The sequence below is a fragment of the Pelobates fuscus genome, chromosome 1 (assembly GCF_036172605.1).
Source record: "Pelobates fuscus isolate aPelFus1 chromosome 1, aPelFus1.pri, whole genome shotgun sequence".
Classification (NCBI taxonomy): domain Eukaryota; kingdom Metazoa; phylum Chordata; class Amphibia; order Anura; family Pelobatidae; genus Pelobates; species Pelobates fuscus.
Window position 1 is genome coordinate 420,163,725 of NC_086317.1, and position 22,210 is coordinate 420,185,934.

At 37.0% G+C, this 22,210-nt stretch overlaps 1 protein-coding gene across 1 annotated transcript; it reads left to right on the forward strand.

The window, feature by feature from the left end:
* Window positions 1-1,726: 1,726 nt before the first annotated feature.
* On the forward strand, window positions 1,727-8,407 carry LOC134597381 (aquaporin-2-like). The gene is made up of 4 exons (XM_063444828.1): window positions 1,727-2,115; window positions 4,413-4,577; window positions 6,316-6,396; window positions 7,373-8,407. Exons 1-4 carry the CDS (start codon window positions 1,747-1,749, stop codon window positions 7,592-7,594), a joined length of 837 nt encoding a protein of 278 aa, XP_063300898.1. The 5' UTR covers window positions 1,727-1,746; the 3' UTR covers window positions 7,595-8,407.
* Window positions 8,408-22,210: the final 13,803 nt, after the last annotated feature.

A 22,210-nucleotide genomic window follows, 5' to 3' on the forward strand; every position in this document is an offset into this window, starting at 1 on the left:
TTTGTGTCTGTCATTGAATGTGTGTATGTCAGTGTGTGTCTGTCAGTGAATGTATGTCACTGTATGTGTATTTGAGAGTGTGTGCATGTCAGTGAGTGACTGTCAGTGTATGTCGGTCAATCAAAGTGTGTTAATCTTAAAGCAAGAGGTGTGGCCTTGACAGGAAGGGGTGGGGCAAATTTAGATTGGGGAGGGGAATGCCCGAGTTTTGTTATGCTTAGGACAGCACAAATCCAAAATGCACCACTGGTTGTTAATGCAACTCATTAACATGAAGTTGTTTACTGGCTTCCTATTGAGGCTTGACGTTAGTTGTGAAGCACACACCTAGAGTATATGCACATATATACACATACATGCATATAAATGCAAAGTACACAAATATATATGCATGCACAGTTATATACAAATCCATACACAAGTATCAAAACATATACCTACATATATACAAATAAGAGCACACATATATATATATATATATATATATATATATATATATGCATACCCATACATACATATACATGCATTCACATGCATCTATACATGTGTACATATATATGTGTATATATATATATATATATGTGTATATATATATATATATATATATATATATATATATATATATATATATATACACAGTAATATACTATTTTCTTGCTTATTTCAACATAATAATAAATATTAAAAAAATGAACAAAAATCTATATACAAAAAAAATCAGCATATTGCAAAAAAAAAAATTTTCCCCAGAATTTTAAATCATTTGAAATGTTTATCCAAGCTAGTAATTAAATAATTTTAAATGCTTATCCAACAATATAAAATCAAAACCTATGTAAGGGCATCCATTATAATTATTTGGAATTGGCTGCTTCATTAGTAACAATAAAAAAGCTTAAGCAGTAGTCATCAAAGGCAAGCACCAACAGTACAATAAGTGTGAAGACTTTTTTTTCAGTTTTCCATAATACACCTGAAAGATGACAATTCTCTGGTTTAAATTCAACTGCAATAACTTCCATACTGCTGTGTCATAAAATACAACACAAAACATATTATCGACGGCTGGAGGATAAAGATAGGCCTAGGAGCAAATTAATTTCCTGTCAGTTAGCCAATGTTTATCATGAATAATACACTCCTCTAAGTGTGTCATTGAATTGTCCTAAAGATATTGATAACAGGTTGCAATAATATCAGCAGCAGCCCTGACTGGAGTTCAGCCATTTTGTTTTTTTCTCGAAGTAACAATATTTTTTCACTAATATATTAAAAGAGGACTTGAATTTATATGAACGCTTTCTTCACACGGGGGAATCACCTGCTAAGAAATGCACAAAATCTATTTATGACTTAGTCAGCAAAACACAGTGAAAGAACATAAAATTCACAAGGTTCATTTAAGCCATAATGCAAGACAAGTTAAATTATGTACTTTATGCTCTGGTAGATATTGCAAGCCATCATAAGCGTGTTTTCAAAATGCAAATTAATGTCTTTTGAGATTACTGATAAACACTGCGTTCACAGGATGTAATCAGAGTGCCTTCCTGTTAAAGTTTTACAAAGTCTGTTAAAAAAAATGTTTTTAAAACATATAAATATAGATCGCTTCATATGCAAAGTAGTAATAATGTCCACCTCTTTTTTTTATCTGCCCCATCAAAATACGTGGCAACTCTATATAAGACAAAGGTTCATGTTAGTCTGTCTTGAGAAAATTAGCATCCTATACAGACCACAAAGATGTTACATATGTTTGAACTGCGATCTGTAGCTTTTACAAGGGCCGTGTTTGCAGAATTTATAGCCACCATGTTGTTTGTTTTATTTGGGCTAGGTTCAGCTTTGAATTGGCCAGGAACAGCGCCAAACATTTTACAGATTTCTTTAGCTTTCGGCCTTGGCATAGGAACCTTAGTCCAGACTTTTGGTCACGTAAGTGGAGCTCACATCAATCCAGCAGTGACCATCGCCTTTCTAGTGGGTTCCCAAATCTCTTTTATTCGTGCAGTTTTTTATGTAGGTGCCCAACTGCTTGGAGCTGTGTCTGGAGCAGCCATTCTGCAAGAGGTTACACCTTTCAACGCAAGAGGAAATTTATCAATAAATGGGGTAAGAGCAGGAAACCAGCAATTTATTGGTTGTATTAAATATTTCTAAATTGCAGCATTTCCAAGATGCATTACTTGTACCCAGGGTTATGACTGCTTTAAATATTCTTAATAAATATAAATGGGATTTTCTTAGTATTAAGGTGCAGGGTACATTGGCATTTTTAACTTAGAATTTATGGCATTTTAATTTAGGATTTAAAGAAACTTTAGTGATCGGGCTTAGAAAATCTGGATTCTTTAGAACAACTGATCCTGTTTCCATTCATTGTCAAATTTCATTTTTTAAATATTTAGTTTTATAGTAATTGCTATGTTTAACTTGTTCAATATAATACTCCTGAAATATTATATTTCGTGAAGTGATTCATGATTGTTATAATATAAGAAGCTAGCCGACACAATGTCTTATTGTTTTGTAAGCTTAATTATTTTGTTTAATAAAAAGACATGTTGGTGTAAATATGGTTGAGTTAATAATAGATGTATGATTACTATGCTATGGAAAAAGCTCATTAACCCAAAATGTCAGTATGTTCTGTAAATGTTAAAAAAAACAAAAGAAAAAAGATGAACAATCTCTTAAGTTGAAATAACATTTCATGATTTTGCCTATTATTAGGCTGCTAGATGTTATTACATTCATTCTTGACTGTTTAACATATTTTTTCGTCTTGTACTGGCATGTAACATGGCCAAATTCATTCAAGGAGTATACGTTTAGAGTAAAGATAATTATCTATAGGCTCTTATTTTATATTTTTACCTCTCCCTTTTTTCTGATTAGTTATTTGACTACATAGTATGTTTGTGACTTACACATGTTAAATGAGGGATAAATAGAAAATCATCATGGTTGTAAAAGTGGTACAAAGTTGTAGCGGTACATTAGTTACCAATAGAATGTACCTGTTGATTACATATTTTTAAAGATTGTACAGTTTTTTTCTGATCTCTGCTCTTTGATGGGTAGATGATGCATGCCATTAAGATGCATATATATTGTCAACCGACTCAATTAATTGCTAAATAATTAAAATATAATTTAAAGCTGAATACATCAGATTTAGAAACATAGAAACATAGAATGTGACGGCAGATAAGAACCATTCGGCCCATCTAGTCTGCCCAGTTTTCTAAATACTTTCATTAGTCCCTGGCATTATCTTATAGTTAGGATAGCATTATGCCTATCCCACGCATGCTTAAACTCCTTTACTGTGTTAACCTCTACCACTTCAGCTGGAAGGCTATTCCATGCATCCACTACCCTCTCAGTAAAGTAATACTTCCTGATATTATTTTTAAACCTTTGTCCCTCTAATTTAAGACTATGTCCTCTTGTTGTGGTAGTTTTTCTTCTTTTAAATATAGTCTCCTCCTTTACTGTGTTGATTCCCTTTATGTATTTAAATGTTTCTATCATATCCCCCCTGTCTCGTCTTTCCACCAAGCTATACATGTTAAGATAACCTTTCCTGGTAAGTTTTATCCTGCAATCCATGAACCAGTTTAGTAGCCCTTCTTTGAACTCTCTCTAAGGTATCAATATCCTTCTGAAGATATGGTCTCCAGTACTGTGTACAGTACTCCAAGTGAGGTCTCACCAGTGTTCTGTACAATGGCATGAGCACTTCCCTCTTTCTACTGCTAATACCTCTCCCTATACAACCAAGCATTCTGCTAGCATTTCCTGCTGCTCTGTTACATTGTCTGCCTACCTTTAAGTCCTCAGAAATAATCACCCCTAAATCCCTTTCCTCAGATGTTGAGGTTAGGACTCTATCAAATATTCTGTACTCTGCCCTTGGGTTTTTACGTCCAATATGCATTATCTTGCACTTATCCACATTAAATGTCAGTTGCCACAACTCTGACCATTTTTCTAGTTTACCTAAATCATTTGCCATTTGGCTTATCCCTCCTGGAACATCAACCCTGTTACATATCTTAGTATCATCCGCAAAAAGACACACCTTACCATCAAGACCTTCTGCAATATCACTAATAAAAATATTAAAGAGAATGGGTCCAAGTACAGATCCCTGAGGTACCCCACTGGTGACAAGCCCAAGCTTCGAATATACTCCATTGACTACAACCCTCTGTTGCCTGTCACTCAGCCACTGCCTTACCCATTCAACAATATTGGAATCCAAACTCAAAGATTGCAGTTTATTGATAAGCCTTCTATGTGCAACAGTGTTTCCTTGTCTTTTTTGTTGCAATCTGAATGACACAAAAGTAACATTGCATCATTCACTGCACACTATTTGACAGGTTTCCTTTCTTTTTCAGTTGTTCAATACAACAACGGCTGGAGAAGCTTTCTCTGTTGAGCTGTTACTCACTCTCCAGCTAGTTTTGTGTATTTTTGCCTCCACGGATGATAGGAGATCTGATAATGTTGGGTGTCCAGCTCTGTCCATTGGATTTTCTGTTGCAATTGGTCACCTTCTTGGCGTAGGTATCAGAATGCTTCCTAAAAATAAAATATAAATAAATATTCTAGACCAGGGGCAGGCAACCTTTGTCACTCCAGATGTTGTGGACTACATCCCCCCAGATGCTTTGCCAGCATTATGGATGTAAGAGGTGTAGTCCTGAACATCTGGACTGCTTAAGGTTAACACCTTATATTGGTTCGTGCATAAATGGCAAAAGTACAATACTAAAACTGACTTTTTAACAGCATACATCTATATACATTATTATATGGAGGGTGATAAAGTGAATGAATGGTAACCGTATAATAATAATAATAATAATAATAATAATGAAAAGAAGAAATGAATGAATGCTAACTGAATAATAATAATAATATTGAAAGAATGGTATTGGTAGTACAATCAACTTTCTTATATGGGCCATTCGCATTAGGCTCTCCCCATAGGAAAGCATTGCTTTAATGCTTTCCCATGGGAATTTAACTGACCTTGGATGTCCTCATGCAGACTGTGAGGATGACCAGTGTCAGTTAGGCGACCAAAAGTTGTCTAACCACCAGGAAGTGTCTCTAGTGACTGTCTGATTGATAGAGGCAGACACAGCTTTTAAAAACCTGTAATGATGTACATTGCAGGACCAAGTGGGACTGGAACACTGCACCCGTAGCTTAATTTGTCACATAAGGATTGTAGGGCCAAGCAAATTCAGGGTTTTTGGTGCCCCAGTCTAACCTCTGGGCCCTAAGCAGCTGCCTAGGGTCACCTTATGGTAAATCCTGCTCTGCCAGAACCACAATACCACAGACCAGTAGTCCCCAACCCAGTCCTCAAAAATTATCAATGGCCAGGTTTTGTCACTATACTTTTCAGAAAATAACTTAGAATGCCTAACTCCTGGACTCTTAAAACGTTTTGACGATTGAATTGGGAACTACTGGTATAGGTACCATTATTTAGTGTATAGTTCTACATAATGAATTGTATAAGCAATTCGTAGATCCCTATGCAGCCCAGTACACTTGACCTATTTATCATTAAATCGAACAGTCAATTTTCTCCAAAACAAAGCATGAAACTGGGGAACAAATGTACACATACCTTTATTAAATGCAATGGATAACCACATAACATGTTGTATAATAATGTCTGCTTGCCATTAACAGTAAAACGTCTTCAATTACAATGAAATTCTAATTATAATCTATCTATCTATCTACCTACCTATCCATCCATCTAATCAATATACACAGGTGGCGAAGACCTGATATTCAGATAATAAAGAGAGCAGCCCTATCTGTCATTGTAGTATAGGATATATAGCAGGTGTACCCAAAAGGCAGATCCCCAGATATTTTAAAACTACAGCGTCCATGATGCTTTATCATTCTAAAGGCATTCAGAAGGCATACGATATCTAAGAACAACAACTCAGAGCATCATGGGAGTCGTAGTTCCCAGATGTTGTAGACCTAGAACTCCCATGATTCCTGCATGCCTTTTATACCCCGGGTATACAGTGCTTTGAATGGGCAACCTTGCACATTTATAATCACTATGTATTCAATCAGTTATTACCAACTTAAAAACAGAGAGAAAAAAAAACACAACAAAAACAAGCTGACAGAAAATGTTTTTTTTTTTCTACATGTTAGAATACTACACATACTACACTAATGGTGAATAGAACATTTGTATTTTTTCCCAGATGTAACTATAAATGTGTGCCTAATAAGTAATATCTGATACTCTCTTAGATAAACTATACTGGCTGCTCAATGAACCCTGCACGATCCTTTGCACCTGCAGTTGTAACAGGAGATTTTACAGTCCAGTGGGTAAGATTAAACATAAATCTATTATTTGTATGCACTTGTGTGACAAATACATCATTAAATAGAGGAATCCATGCCATGAACTGGTATTAAGGTATAGGGATTGCATTTTTATTTATTCAATTTCAAGATGGGTAAGGTCAATGTCAGGTGAAATATGAATAATTGCGAAAGTTAATGTTATCAATAAGACAATATTATTGTTTGCTCTACAATCCTAGCTAAAATGTTTATGTAATGTTCCAATTTTTTTTAATCACTAGGATAAGTAATTTTGTTATTTAAATGCATCTGAAATTGAAAATAAAAACACTTTTATTATAAGTGCAATAAGTGGAATGCTTCCAACCTACATCAACATTTTCACAGAAAGTAGCAAATTCTAACATCAGATTTAATTTCCTAATTGTGGAAAAATGGAATATAACAAATTAAAACCATCTTGTTTACACAGATTTGATGCTTTGCCTTTTATAGACAATGCTAATTTAATTTTAAAAAGAGTGGCCAACTGCCTTTTTGCATAAAAGCATAAAAAATGATGAGTGTGAATTAGGGAACTGGTTTAAAATCAGCAATGCCATTGAGAACACTACCTGCAGAAAACCTGATCTGTAGAGATTTTGCTGAACTTGAACATTTTGTAAGAGTAAAGAAAGCCCTAACAGAGAAATCTGCATTATATCAAATGGTAAACCAAGTGGTAATGTCAATTACAACAGTATTTGGTAGTCAATCATTTCAGGGCAAATTTACATTTTATGTATGCAAGGTCCACTAAAAACTCTGTACACACATGGAACTTTCTGCTTTTTGAACATCAAAAGCAAATTAATATTTAGGACATTTCATGTTCTAATTGGGTCTTGAAGAATCAAATTATCACAAGTCAGTTAAAAAGGCAAATAGTACACCTATGTATTTGACTCTATCATTAAGCAGACATACATGGTGATATCTCTAATGGATCTTTTCACAGGTATTCTGGCTGGGGCCAATAACTGGTGCTATTTTAGGATCCCTAATTTACAACTACATTCTCATCCCAAACACCAAGACATTTTCTGAAAGATTGGCGATCCTGCGAGGAATGATGGACCCTGAAGAGGATTGGGAAGAGAGAGATGTCCGTAGAAGGCAGTCGGTGGAGCTACATTCCCCCCAAACAATACCAAGAAATGGAATGACACTAAAAGTCTAACATTTGCATCAATTAGTTGCACCTGTGCCAATGCTAGTGACAAGCAGCAATAATGTTCAGTGAATGTTTTCGGTTTCATCCAAACTTCCAAAGAACACTTCTTAGGAGAGGCAGCAAGGGCATCCCTAGGTGAAGGCCAAGTAACCTTTAATTACCATTAATGAATCCGAGATACGTGTCTTTGTTTCCCTTGGTTGCTTTGCTGACTGTCAGCATTAGCAAGCTCTTAGGTGTTTTTGTTCCAAACCAGGGACATCTGACGTGGTATTCCAATTGTTGGAGACTACATTTCCCATGGTTCCAGTGATGGATATGTTTTAAATGTTACAACTGCTATGCTTTATGTTTCCCGTTGCCCCAGTGAAGACTAATACAGAAAAAAAGATTATCCACATGAGCCAGAATGCCATAAGTCAGTCATCAATTTTCTATAAGTAGATTGCTACTTTACATTGGTTAAGAATTCTCTGTTTTGAACATTTATCTTTTTTTAGCATAATTGCAGAATCATCTAATAGCTCACATTTTAAAATGCACCTTTTAGGCTATCAAGCAAAAACAACAACAATCTGCTATTGAAACTTGACATCTGACAAATCAATCAACAATATTTTGCATATTATCAAGCAGAGCAGAAAAAGTTAGACTGTGTTTGAATGAAACATTGCTGATTGCAAAAATGTGTCCTCAAGCCATGCAATTGTGTTAGATATATAAATAGACTTTTATATCCCAAAGTATCATTGCTTTTTACATTGCTACAAGAACGTCATGTTTATTTTTTAATGTACAACTACTTCACTAGTAAGATCCTCCAAAAGAAATAACCAATAGAATTTATTTTTATCATGGCAAATTATTTTTTTTCAAAAATGTGAATAATTGTCAAAGTAAATAATGACAAAACATTGCCAACTTTCATGTATTTATTTATTTTACTATAAAGATAAAATCATATATAATATTCAACCGAGAATACTGTATAGCCAAAGATTGTAAAATATATATTAAAACATGCTTACATTGCACAAATAACAGCTAAATCTCAACATCAGTTTAATTGTTTTGCATTTCAAATCTATAATTTATCATGTATGACTTTCTCCACTATAAATTTATGCTGTGCTCATACAGCTTGGCTCTTTCCTCTGCAAAAGTAAATTACTTCAAAATCCTCATTACCACACTCTCCCACAAACCCAAGTGACTATTTCACACATTTAACTCTCTTCTTTGCCCTATTGAGCCTCCTCCACCTATTAACTTGACCGCTTCAGACTTTGCAACTCACTTCACTAACAAGATCTCTACAATCAGGGAAGAGATCTCTCATCTTTCTTCTTCTGCTCCAGTCCTCCCGCCCCACCACCTGCTTCTTAGATCCAATTCCCTTGCATCTCATCCATACTCTTTCTTTTTCTCTTTCTCTGCCTCTCACTAAAATTATCAATCTCTCTTTCTCCTCTGGCATATTTCCATCACCCTTCAAACATACAACTATAACCCCAATTCTAAAGAAGCCCAACCTTGACCCTAACTCCCCGTCCAACTACCGTCCCATCTTGCTACTGCCTTTTGCATCCAAGATCCTTGAAAGAGTTGTGTATGCAAGATTGAGAGACATCTTTGAGTCCAACTCTCTGCTATACCCACTTGGTCTGGTTTCCGCGCCAAGCACTCTGTGGAAAAGGCACTGACCAAAGTATCCAATGACCTATTCACTGCAAAATCTCGTGGTCACTACTTTATCCTAATTCTCCTTTACCTTTCTGTGGCTTTTGACACTATTGATCATCAACAGCTTCTCATCCTCTGCAATATCGGTCTACAAGATATTGCTCTCTCCTGGTGCTCCTCCTACCTCTTCCAGCACTCTTTCAGTGTTTCTTTCTCTGGCTCTGCTTCTTCTCCCCAACTCCTCTATGTTAATGTCCCCCAAGGTTCAGTCCTTGGTCCCCTACTTTTCTCCATCTATACTGCCTACCTTGGTAAACTCATTAGCTCATTTGGCTAACAATTTAATTTATATGTGGATGACAAATCTACCTGTCCTCTCCTGATCTCGCCCCATCTCTCTTGACTAGTGTGTCTGACTGCCTCTCTATTTCTAACTGGATGGCTGCCCACTTCCTCAAACTCAACTTGACAAAAACTGAAATTCTGGTCTTTCCTCCCTTAAGTGTTGCTACTCCTGTGTCTGTCTCCCTCCAAGTCAACGGTGCTAACATCAGCTCCACCACGCAGGCTCACTGCCTAGGTGTTCTCTTTGACTCCAACCTCTCCTTCACGCCTCATGTTCAGTCTGTCGCCAAATCCTGCCGCTTCCATCTCAAAAACATTGCATGCATCCGACCCTACTTAACGCCAGATGTGACTAAGGTGCTGGTCCATTCCACTGTCCTTTCTCACCTTGACTACTCTAATCCACTTCTCAGCTTCTGTACGTTCTCCCACCTCTGATGCTCGCCTTCAAGACTTTTTGAGGGCTGCACCGTTCCTGTAGAACTCACTTCCCTCCTCCGTTAGATGCTCACCTAGTCTCCACTCCTTCAAAAAAAATCATTAAAAACCTACTTCTTCATAAAAGCGTATCAATTAAACTGTTAATAGCTCAAGACTGAATCCTCTCTTGCAACTGTTATTAGTCTAATACTTCCCTTACCTTTTGTGTCACTTTACCCCACTCCCTCTAGCATGTAAGCTCCTTGAGCAGGGCCCTCAACCCCTCTGTTCCTGTGTGTCCAATTTGTCTGGTTACAACTACATGTTTGTTCGAATAATAATAATAATTACTGAATCATTTGTAACATTCTAGTCTATTTTAATTTTTTTTGCTGCCTCTGTATACATAAGTATTGGAGATAACTAAAGGATCTCCCCAAGCAGCATAACCTGCAGCACACTCTGGTGCCCTTGTACCCCCTGGCCATCCAGTGTAAGTAGTCAAACTACTTACTAGCTTTTTTTAACTTTTTGACAATTTCCCTTGGGTCTTCCAGGGGCCAGCCTCTTTCTCCATTGACCTGGACGCACCGGCTTCTGTTAGCTCTAATGAGCTAAACCTGGCTGTACAGGCCCAGCTCATTTGCTGATCACATGATCGATCTCAGCCTTGCACCGCTGTGGCTGACTGAAAGCATTGAGCTTCTTGCTGTAATGGAGGAGGTGACTGGCATCCAGCTGATCCCAGATGGTAAGTTGTCAAACTGTTAGCATATGGAGGACATCAGGGCACCCAGCTACCAAAACCATTACAGCACACTGTAGTGGTTATAGTGTTTGGAGTGTTTGCTTAATGTAGAAATGTCATAATGTTCCTCTAGATGCAGTAAACACATTTCTTTTTTTCTTAAACAATCACAATTATTTATTTAAAAAAGCACTCCGAGCCCGGGGAGGGGGGCTGAAACCCATTTATTTCTTCTAATGCTTGCGTTTTCCTTTAGCTGAGTTTAACTAGCTTGCTACATTATGTAACATTCTGTGTTGTGATAACCTATATCTTGAAAAAAAAGCACCACTGTGCGCACTTTAAAACTGGCATTCAACAGCAGTGCTTTAATACACCAAGTTGTGTAATATTTTGCAATGTAATTGGATACACGCCCAGCTGCACTCAAAACGTTTAATCATCATTGTATTTAACTGTATTTAAGCTATCAAATATACATGGAAAGTATGGTGAGTTTGGATCATTAGAGGAACCAATATTTACTCTAGTGCTAAAATAATATGAACAGACATGTTTAAATTGTTTCAGCTTTGCTTCAGGACAAACATTTAATTATTATTGTTATTATTATTATTATTATTATTATTACTACTACAATTTAGGGACACTATAGTCACCCTGGCCACTTCATTTCAATTAACTATTTCAGAGGTATATTTATTTGGCAAGTATATAGTTGAATACGTACCAATATTACAAGAAAATAATAAAATACAAAAACACTGATACTTTGTATAAAATGAATTATCTTATGATGTGCCCATATATATGTTGTAATCTCCAGTGTGAGCTCTATATCAGGGGTAGGCAACCTCCGTCACTCCAGATGATCCTTTACCGACATAATGGCTGTAAAAGCATAATGGGAGATGTAGTCCATAACATCTGAAGTGTGTGGGCTATATATACACAGCACATAAGTCCTCTCTAATGTAGTATACGTTAAAGTACTGAATAAATGGGTTTGCAGTGCATATTAAATCCAATTTTGACCCTAAGCACAAGGCTAGCAGAGGACTAAGGGAGATGCACTTCAACTGCTGATAAAGGGGGTATGAGCAAACACCTGCAATCTATATTAAAATAACACTCCAAGCACTATGACCACTATAGCATGCTGTAGGGGTTATGGGGCCAGAAATGTCTTGGTTCCGCCCAATGCACAAACTTAAACCATTTACTAAAGGTTTGACATCTCATTTCTGGGGTATTTCCTGGGGTTAACTGATGCTCTCAGCCAATGAGCTAGCCCTGCACTCCTAATGTTAGCTCAGGAAAGCTAACAGAAGCTCATTGCAGTAGTGGCATGGTCTCTATAGTTGAAGAGGAGACACATGGTGTGATGGAGCCTTTAAGTAATTTAAGTTACAAGGTAGGACAATTTATGAGGTGTTGTTCCAGCACATCCCACAGATGCTCAATCAGATTGAGATCTGGGGAATTTGGAGGACAAGGCAACACCTTGAACTCTTTGTCATCTTCCTCAAACCATTCCGGAACACTTTTTGCAGTGTGGAAAGACTCTACTGCAATCAGAGAATACCATTGCATTGAAGGTGGGTACGTGGTCTGCAACAATTTCTAGGTAGGTGGTACATGCTAAATAACATTCACATGAGTGCCACAACCCAAGCTTTTCCCAGCAGAACATTGCCTAGAACATAACATTGCCTCTGCCGGCCTGCCTCTTTTCAGTACATCCTGCTGCCATCTCTTCCCCAGGTAGATGATGCACATACCTGGCCATCCACCTAATCTAAAATGTGATTAATCAGACCAGACAACGCTCTTCCATTGCTCTATGGTCCAGTTCTGATTCCCATTTACCCATTGAAGGCACTTTCAGTGGTGGACAGGTGTCATCATAAGTCCTCTGACTGGTCTGCGGCTATACAGCATTATACACAGCAAACTGTGATGCACTGTGTTTTCTGTGTTTTTTTTTTGTATGAGTGTAAATGGTACATGTAGCTGATGGCATTGGACTGTCCTCAAGGGTTATGTTAAAAATGCAATTCGTGTGTTTATTTCCCTGTAGAATTAAAATTGAATGTAGTATTCGTATGTTTGTTCGTTAGTTTTCATCTGTATCCCATACGAATGAAAACTACAGAACCAGTAGACCACCCCAGAGAGAAGTGTGTACCTTATTAAGCTTTCACACTTCTCTAACCGCAAGTTAATCGGTACTTTATTGATGTATCTGGGTGGCCGCCGTTCGGCATACGAACACGTGGCGGCCATCTTACGCACAAAACCTCAGCGGTGTTTGGTCGTCGAGTGTCTGGAACTCAAATCGGACACTCAATTACCCGAACACCGCTGAGACCTCCAGAGCTCCGTAACTCCCGAATGGAGGGGCCAACCAGACCCTCGTTCGGTGAATTCAACGTGCCGAACAAGGGGATTCATACAAACACCATTTTAATAGTGGATGGCAAAGATTTATGTATGTTTTATCTCCCGAATGGAGACCGATCACAGGGCCAAAACACACGGAACCCTTTTCGGCTACCACCTCATGTGCGGTCGGTCAAATTGTCTCTTCCACATAACTCCCGAACCCCTGGTCCGATCTGGGTGAATTTTGAATATGTTAGTCACCCAGATCAGGGCTACAAGGGGGTGCCACTTAGATAATTGTACCTCACAGTTTTAGGGTATATCCAGAAACCGGGTAAAACTGTAACAGAGATAAGTAGATTATGTGTCACACTGAGGGGAGGAGATGTATGGGAGGTAACTACTGTACTATTGGCTACTGTCCCAATTATTGTAAATCCCTCCCTTGCATGGGAGAAGCCTTTATAAGAAATATGTGTGATTAAAAGTCCAGTTCTGCTCCTGATGCTGTGTGTTGTCCAGTCATTGGGATTGATGTTGGGATATTGTTGGATTGTTTTGCCTGCTGGAATTATTGCCTTATGGATTTCTAACTTGTTCCTGAGCCTTGCTGTGATCTAAAGTGGAGATAACCTGTGTAATAGCAGCTCTCCGCTACAGTACATTACAAGCAAAAACACTGTACACATTGCCAGGCATGTATACACACAGAATAAATGTTTTTCATACATGTTGAACTGCAACTAAATTTTCTGTTTGTTTGTTTTTAGAGATACAGGAAAAAAACACATTAGGCATCTTATCGTGTGTAGAGAAAGGACAGATAGGCACAGGTATCAGTGAGCATGTAGGGTAGTAACAGGTTTCCTGTCTGGTAGATGCACTTCAGACATTACGTTCTGCAATAAAACATATGACAGTAATGTGGGGAATGAACAGTGAGAAGACTGTAAAGAGAGTGTCATAACACAAAGCTACATGTGAAGAAAGCTATTTTCCAAAAAAGATCAACTGGCCTACTATACAACTATGTACCACTGGCATCTGAGTGTGCGGTATTGAAAAAAAACATATAGTTTAGATCTAGTAGATATTCATCTGACAGGACTATGAGGGTAAGACCCAGACCCACTCCGAACACATGTTAAAATGGTCAAAATGCTCGAAGCAAGAAATAATAATAAGACATAAGTTGTAACCCGCATATAGCCAGGACACTCTACTGGAGATTCTGCACTTAAGTGCCATTGACCATGATATCAGCCTATTCCCATTCTCAGAGAAGGCTTCCGATAGTGTTGAGATGCAGGTCAAGGGTCCCATGCTTCTCCCAAGCAACACAGCTCCAGCGCAAGTCCTGAATCAGAGCCAAGATACTCCATGGACCCCACCCTCTGCTGAGTGTCGGTCAGTGTCCCCAAAGAGTTCCATCCAGTTTCCTATTTGCAGGAGTGTGACTGAGTGAACCTCCAAGGATGTGGACTAAGTCCACTGCAAATACCCGGTGAGGCCCCAGGCCCAAGTAGGGTATAGCCCACCATGATTTCCCCAGACAGCCTCCTGACTTTCATGCTTTTGGTGGCCGGGTGTTTCCATCCCTATTTGGCCCTTGTCAAAGTCACTCAGATATTTAGACTTGTCCATTTTTCCTGCTTCCAAAACATGAAATTCGAGAACTGACTGTTCACTTGCTGCCAAATGTACCCCACCCTTAACTGGTGCCATTGTAACTATAATAATCAATATTATTCACTTCACCTGTCACTGGTTTTAATGTTGTGGCTGATCAGGGTACTACTACAAGATACTACTTTCTTGTAGAGGTAATAATGTTCTTGGATATGCATTTTTAAAATTTTGTGAAATAAAATGTGTTTATTTTCCCTCGCTATGTTTCCTCTACCTTCCTCTGCTCCTTCTATATAGTATACAGTATAGTAGGCTATTTCTTCACAATGTCATTCCTTTCCAGGTTTACATATGTGCTACCTGAGTTCCATCTCTCTTGCAACTAATTGTCAAGATCTGCACCCATTATTCCATCCATCCTTTCCTTTTCCCCCAATGACCTGCCCCCACCCACCACACACACACTAACACCTTTGCTACACCTTGTTTTGTATCATGGTTGAAATCCTACCTACATACATCCTTAACTAACTCACAATCTTTATCCAATGTTTTTATTCCAAAACATAAACTTATTTAATGTCATCTTTGAACATTCGTGTAATCAATGTAATCAAAAGGTTCAACAATTTAAAAACTGATTCCAAAGACACATTTAAATATATTTTTGTAGAAAAAGTTTAAAACCAGTAAGAATTATTACATATCGAATTAATGTAATTGCTTTTTATGCATCATTTCCAAGTATTATCCTCATATGTTGACACATGGGAGGTTACAATCATTAGAGAAGACAAGCCTAATTCAATCTGGTTTTACTTGTTTACAACACTGGCTAAATGATGCAGGACGTATTAATGGGCATTTCTCATGTTGGACAATTGTTCTTTCCTGGGAGAAATGCCTAGGGTTCTTTCCAGGGAGAAATGCATTATATTATAATAGTTTTTTTTTTGATTGTCCACCAGTATTTTTAAAAACAAAGTTTTGAGAGATGCTCTCTTTATCAAGTCATTTTTTATAAACAACTTACAGGGACCATCAAGTCTCTATTTATATATGAAAAAAATATCCTTTTTAATTCAGTATTTAATATAATTTAAGGACTTTCTATGCACAGCAACTGTCTAAAATGACAAGGCAGCTGACGGCAATTCCAACAAAGGATTTTGCAGAGTGTTTTGATCAGTGGAAGAGACACTGGAAGAACTGTGTGAGGCCCAAAGGTGCCTACTTTGAAGGGGAATAAGGCATCACTGTCCTATGTACAATGTTTCTTGTATCTATCCTCTACTCTATGTTTTATATTATATGGCTGTATATTTTCTGGACAGACTTTGTATACTGTGTTTATGTTCATTTAATGAGTGATACAATCCCATATTGCCCTCATACATCCCAACAACATCATCATTATTAGAATTATGTGTACAGTCACTTTATTTAGTATTTACATTTAATTGTTTAAAGTCATTGTAGACATAGTAAATTGTATGTTTCAGATGAACCTGATATGCATCTATAGTTATGGAAATTAATTAACATAATGTCTGTACCTCTGGTGTTCTTACTATGATCAAATAATTATATTCGTTTACCTCTGTGAAACTTTTTGACTTTGTAAGACACTCACAGTTATCTATTTTTTAATGGTCAATGTGTAGATCCCAGTATGTAAGTTTTAAAACCCTCGAGCAGTTCATTAGTGTTTAGTGGTGGAATATATTAGATATATATGAGCTGACCGATGACATTCAAACCAGGATTTACTGGCAGACTTTAGATAGCTTATTCTACATCAAAGTGCAGAACACTATGAAAAAGAATACAGAAGGAAACAAAGAAAAGTTCCTGAGCATTCTGAATTAAGATTAGTAGAGAATAGTCAAAATTGGTCAAGTATACCAGGAGCCTGGTACATATGTCAGATAAGCTGAATTGTGAAGAGTATTATAGACCTCAAGATCCAATTATAGAGACAGTTAGAGTGTTACTAAAGATACAATAAACAGAAAATCATGTCATGTAATATTATTATTATTTTATTATTCCGCAGCGCTATACAATGGGACGCGTACAGACATGTAATTGTAACCAGATGAGTTGGACGCACAGGAACAGAGGGGTTTATGGCTCTGCTCAATGAGCTTACATGCTAGAGGGAGTGGGGTATAGTGACACAAAGGCAAAAAGTATTGGTATGAAAGTAAGGTTGCTAGAAAAGTATTCACTGAGGGCTTAGTAGGTTAGTTTTGATAGATGCAGGAAAGGAATCAGGGTGTGGGGAGGAAAAGCTGTTAACAGTTTAATTGATACGCTTTTCTGAAGAAGTGAGTTTTCAATGATTTTTTTAAGAAATGGAAACTGGGTGAAAGTCAAATGGAGAAGGGAATGGATTTCCACAGAAAAACTGCAGCCCTGGAGAAGTCTTGTATAGGTGTAGGAAGAAAGCAAATGTTCCTACAGCCATAGTAAAACGTCTCTGAACATTCACCTAGAATAACACTTGTTTTGCCTTGAGATATCTCCCTAATACTTTCTTAAAGTACAAGGAGTTTATATGTGCAGCATTTCAGTCCACCTTTGGCAGCATCATTAACAGGCTAATGTTAATACTGTGCATAGATTGCATCTGTCTTTTGCAAGCATAGTATGGTGGCGATGGATGGCCAATGGTGGCTCAGTCTTTCCTGTCCATGCCACACTAAGTCCTCCCTCAGACATTCCTTCCTGACCTCATAAAGTGATGGCATGGATGGTGGATTGGGCTGCAGAGTGAAGTTGATTTCTGTGTTGTAGTTACATTTTTATTTAATTTATTTAGATTTTTAAGTGTGTAGACTGAGACAGCAAAGTTTTTTTCTATACACAATGTTGTTTAATCAAAAATGCATTAAATATGAATTTTTATTTTTTTATAAGAACACTACAATACATTTCCGTAGCAAAAAACAACTAACTTCTAGTGGTAGCAAGCAAGCACTCATCAAATTAGCCATATTTCATTACGTAGATGTCAGGATTACTGTATGATCCAGCACATAGAATTGTGTAACACAGGTGACTGATAGGTAACGTATTATCGAGCCTTAGAATGGCCGGAGAACGTACCAAAGAATAGTCAGGAATAGCTGAGGTCAGGGGACACAGAAAGGGACACAACGATAAAGGAAAGCCAGAGGTCAGGGATGCCAGAAAACAGGGAAGTCAAAATCAATGCCAAAGTCAAATAACCAGAATAACCAGAATCAATAAGACGCTCTCAGACAAACACTAGGGAAACCACGACAGGGCAATGAGTATCAGGTATAATGAGGTTTAAATACCTGTTCAAATCTTCTGATTGGCCGAAATTGTTTTTTGACCCCAAAACGTGCACGCGCGGCCCATGCGTGACATCACGCGCGCCGACGTTGTCAATCACGTGAGCAGACGTGGGGGTATATTTTGCCATGGATCCGCAGCGTCCATTAACATGCCGCAAGTGTCAGTCATGCAGACGCACGGCCGCTGGGTGCAGAGACCGCAAGGTGAGGAAGAATATGTTACAGTAGATGATAGTTTCACAATACACCTTTAATATTAAAGGAGTATAATATGCACTTAATAATTAATGCACTTTAATAGATTTTATAGCGCAACACCATTATTGGTTAAGGTCGGTTTTATATTTTCACATTATATGTGAAGTTTTTGCAATGTATACACTATTGAACTTTATTTAGAAGCATCTTGCACGCTACACTGGTAAAAAAATATATACTAATTCCTACTTGGTCAGTTACAGGAATTACAGTTACATGAATTTTATTTTATTTTTATATTCAAGTTTGCATATTGTCCATTTAAAGATTGCAATATATTATAAATTGTCCTTCATTTGTTTCTACCCTTTTATTGACAGACAGTTAATCATTTCTTGCTGATGAAACAGTCAAGACAAGAATAAATAGTGCCATGTAGTACCAAGGAATTTTCAACAATTACACAGCATGTATAAACACACATAAAAACATTATACTTTATTGGATGAAGTGATGTATTAGGCTATATAGGCGATGTGCTAAATTTAATATAGCATGCAGCTGAAATGAGAAGCAGCCATCTGCTGGGGATAAAAAAAAAAAAACAGGATTACGCTGCCTCCCTCCTTCTTGCTGCCGAAGGCCTAGGTCTTGTCAGTTTAGACAAACATATGTCCCTAATCAGATCACCGATCATAGTTATTGCAACACTGTTGATTTCAAAAAGGGATCATTCACCTCAACTACCATATCCCAAAAGGGGGATAGTGTTGAGATCTAACAATGTAAATTACTAAAATCACACCACTGTAAACATACTCTAAAGCAGGGATAGGCAACATTCGGCACTCCAGATGTTGTGGACTACATCCCCCCTTATGCTCTTACACCCATAATGCTGGCAAAGCATCATGGGAGGTGTAGTCCAAAACATCTGTAGTGCCGAAGGTTGCCTATGCCTGCTAAAGATTATAAAAAACATCTTAAAACCCTGTATAATAGGTAAAATAATATATAAATTTAACTAAACTGAATGTACAACGTTCCTGACACATACACACTCACTCTCCATATCTTTACATTGAACAGAGACAATCTATGAGAGGTTATGTGTGTTGTATTCCAAAAAAAGCTGAGTGCCCAGGATATATGTTGATTGTTTCATTAGGTTCCCATGTATGAAAAAATGAGTCTTAAATAAACCATGCTAAGTTGAATTTAGCTTCAATAAAATATTTTACTTCTAAGTTGTCGACCAAAAGTTTAGAAAAGGAGCTCTAATTTGGCAGTAAACTCTAAAATTGCTTTCCTAAATCTGCTGACTGTTTTATCAAGTGCTAATAGAAACTACATTTAACAGCAAACAGAAGAAAAAAAATCTTTCTTTGGAATGTTCTTGGCGAAAATCCAGACATTAATATCTTGATCTAAAAAAATGTAGCACACGGGTTAGATTCTAATCATTTCTTATGGTATTGTGTATATCGTATGGTTTTGGGTTTTTTTTGGTTTTTTTTTTAATGACATGAATTGAAAGCACTTAGTAAACGTCCTTCTGTTGTAAAATGTTAATTTCATACATTCTAATCTTCATTTTGATCACAAATGCTTTTGCGAACATTTCTCTTTTTTATCTATTGCTATGATATTTTTATATTTTCATAGGTTTACTGCTTTTATTGTGCAAGGTAATATAATAGATGCTCATTGCCCTTTGTAAACCTTTCTTGTAGAATAACAAATATGCCTGAATGATCCCTTCTGGGCTTTAGAGATTATTGAGCATATAATGACCTAGCTTTAAAATAATACTCTTGCTTCTTGTTTTTGGACAATAGCGGAGTGGCAATGTTTTTGGTGTACATTATGTTAAAACACAAAGAATATTGTTTGTATCATTTGTAACATAAAGAGCCAAGAGAAATTCAATGAAGTCAATTAAATGTCTTTTGTGTTGCAGTAAAATACATTTAATAATACAGAGAAATTAACAAACAGCTGCATAACTACCAAAACGGGGCATTAAGTTAAATGACTTCAGTAAACTAGTTGTACATATTTAAAAGAAAGACCCTGTGGGGACGGATAGTTTCCAATTTGCTCCTGTGGTGCATTTAGATAATTAAACTAAAAATGTTCGTTTTACTATCTGTGTTGAAAGATTCATGGTAATCATACTAATTTTAGACTAGAAGATCATTGGTAGAAATGGAATAAAAGACAAAATCAAAGTGATTTCTTTTTCTTCAACTCTCGAGCTTAATAAATATGTTACCTTCAACCATATTTATTTCATCAGTATAAAATATTTAATTAGTAATAATTGCAATTCTTCTAATCTCAATATTCTTATTTCAAAGCAGTTCTAAATACATTTTCATTGCATTTTATGAATATTTTTTATATTTATGTACCGTTTCTCCATTTCCTTCATGAATTCCCAGTCCCCAACATTTTCTTTGCCCAGTTATACTGTGAAAATATCTTTATTGTAAAAAGGATAAGCAGAACACTTTAAATGTTAGCAATAATCAATGCTCAAAAACATAATCGCTTATTCTTCCGTTAGTCTGTACTCAGGTCTCAAAAATGCTCACATGTGCTCTTACACAAGGAACTTTGCTTGTTAAATATCAGAACTGATCCCACCCATATGGTCAGTCCAGATCCAAAATGGCCACAGGTATTCTCTGATTGAGAGGTATAGCAACTCTAGACAACCATCTTAGCTTTTTTGGCCTCATCAGTTATGTGTAGCTGATACTCATCTAAGCACCGTGAACAAGTGATCCACATTTGGCAATTTTTTTTTTTAACTTATGGAAACCCTAAGCAAACGTATTAAATCAAAAACAGATTATATGAGATGGAAACAGGGTATTTTTGATCATTTTAAATCTATTTTGGTAATATTTATTTTATGCTATACACACTTTATTTCTGCATCTACGGTACTCTAATATTTCTGAAATATGACAAAATTAATTTTATCTGCCCCATATTTATGTAAAAAAATAGACAAATGACAATGAACATATGGGAAGGTAGTGGATACCATGTAGCTGTGGACCCCTTACTTATATTCAGCTTACTCCTTAAATAACAAAATGCGAGACATATGTGTTGACAAACAGGCTACAGCTTTATTTGATAACAGTAAATATCATTAACTTATTAATATAATATACCAGTAAACTTTTACCAAAATAGAACCTTGCCAACCAATCTCAACTATCCTGGGCACCTGTCCTTCTCCCTCATCCTAACCACCAAACTGGCCACAAAACTGGCCTTATGCTAACCACTAGCCGGCCTTTGGCTCAGTGGGCACATCCGATAACCATACCTTATACCAGAGGTTAGGGGTGGGATCACCCCAATCATCCTTTCTCCACTGGACTGCTAATCCAGCCCAATTGGCAAGAATGTTTTTCCACCTGCTGTGACAAGAAAAGAAAATTAGATACACAGAAAAAGGTAAAACAACCAACAAAACGTGAGGAAGGGCAGGAAGTTGTAACCAATCAGGTACTTAAGATGTCTTGACTACTGGTGAAAAATGGCTTCCTATATGTCCCCATACTCTTAACTCCTCCCCCTCACTACAGGACCTCCCCTCCTTCTACCTTACTTTACACTCCCCCATACTCATACATGTCTCTGTTCCCGGCTTGTCCTTGGCCTGCCTCCACATCAGGGTCTAAATATTATTATATCATTATTGAGTAACGTTTAAAAAAAATTTTTTTAGGTATGCCCATATGGCAATCAATACACGAAATAGCTGTTTTGTCCTATGGTAATTTAAAAAACAAATAAATAACTCAGTAATTACGTGGCTATGGGAATTACAGGTGCACTAAATGCACATCTAATGTAGCAAATTTG